The sequence below is a fragment of the Ursus arctos genome, unplaced genomic scaffold (genome assembly GCF_023065955.2).
Source record: "Ursus arctos isolate Adak ecotype North America unplaced genomic scaffold, UrsArc2.0 scaffold_37, whole genome shotgun sequence".
Lineage (NCBI taxonomy): Eukaryota > Metazoa > Chordata > Mammalia > Carnivora > Ursidae > Ursus > Ursus arctos.
In genome coordinates, this window is record NW_026623053.1 from 4,707,121 (window position 1) to 4,708,697 (window position 1,577).

The 1,577-nt window shown below is 37.6% G+C and overlaps 1 gene segment (V, D, J or C); it reads left to right on the plus strand.

Moving 5' to 3' along the window:
- LOC125283787 (T cell receptor alpha variable 13-1-like) lies at positions 1-816 on the plus strand. The segment is given in 2 exon segments: positions 1-71; positions 232-816. Coding segments are annotated over 2 exon segments (411 nt in total).
- Positions 817-1,577: the final 761 nt, after the last annotated feature.

Below are 1,577 nucleotides of genomic sequence, written 5' to 3' on the forward strand. Positions count from 1 at the left end.
TGTTCTAACGGGAGGAGCCATGAGGACATCCAGGGGAGCTTTAATCGTGTTCTCGTGGCTGCAGCTGAGCTGTGAGTTGACAAGTATGGGACACGGAGGATATTAGTGGATGGTCTTCAGAAGTCAAGCCTGGCTTTACTCAGGTTTCCCCCGTTAGTGTAGAAAAGAACATTCTGAAGCGTAAGAACCTGGAATCTCTTCTCCTTTCTCTGACCTTTTCTTTCTGCACAGGGTTCAGCCGAGGAGAGACTGTGGAGCAGCGGCCTTCTACCCTGAGTGTGCGGCAGGGACGCAGCTCTGTCATCAACTGCAGCTATTCAGACAGTGCCTCAGTCTACTTCCCTTGGTACAAACAAGAACTTGGAAAAGGTCCCCGGCTCCTTATAGACATTCGTTCCAGCATGACCACAAAAGAAGACCAAAGGCTCACTGTCTTACTGAACAGGATGGCCAGACATCTGTCCCTGCACATCGCAGACACGCAGCCTGAAGACTCAGCTGTGTACTTCTGCGCGGCAAGCACACACTGCTCCCCAGACACCTGCTGCCTGCACTCAAACCTGCCACCGGGGCAGCCCCCTGGCCTTTGACACAGACCTTCAAGGACAGCGTTTGTGCTGTTGTCTGTCTGTAGGTGGAAGCTAATGTGTTAGATGTTAAAGGCATACAGTAAAATATTAGACTGGAGATGACCCAGACAGGGTAGGAACATTTTATGAATTATTCTTGTTTTTGGATTCTTGATGTGATTTAGTAATGTTTTACTTTGAAATTCGGGGTTTAGAGATGACTTTACATTTGCTATTCAGACTCCTGTCATACAAACAATTTTTAATAAATTAGCACTTCCTATTATGGTTAAGCCTTTAACTCTTGTCTTTCAAATGTTGCAAATGTTATTTTTTGCTTGTTATAAAACATTACATGCTAAATATTGAATATATGCAAAAAACAAAATATGAAATTGGTAATTCTGTACCCGGATAATTTATTACTAATGTTTGGTTTACTCTCTTCTTAAAATCTAATGTAAGTAGGATTCTGATTTTTTTCACTTCATGTTACATCCTGAATTGAGTATTTCTCAATTTTAAGTCTCCTCCTCCAACACCTGCTTTTTAATAGCTTCGTGAGAGATTTTCAGAAGTCACAATTATGTTTTAAATTTTCTTCTTCTTCTATATTTTTGGCAAAATTTGATAGCTTTTTCTATGTATTCTGATTATTTTCTTGTTGAGAAAAATATGAGTTGGAATTTTCTTTAGATCAGAACGATGGTATGTATTATTTGTGTATTTAAGGGAAATCAGAAAGAAGTGATTTCTTCAAGATTGTGAATTGAAGATTAGGCTCTTTTCAAATTTTTTTAGTATGTGTTCACATTTACACTATTATGAATTAGAAGGGAAAGTTGTATCTTTCAATCATTATTATATAGCACAAACTTTTCTACAGAGTTGATCATCAGATATTTATTAAAGAAAGAAGGAAAAGATGAATTCTGCTATATATTTAAAATTTTTATTTAGGCTTTGCAATTAAATTAAATTTATAAGTTAACTTGTGATTAATAAAAT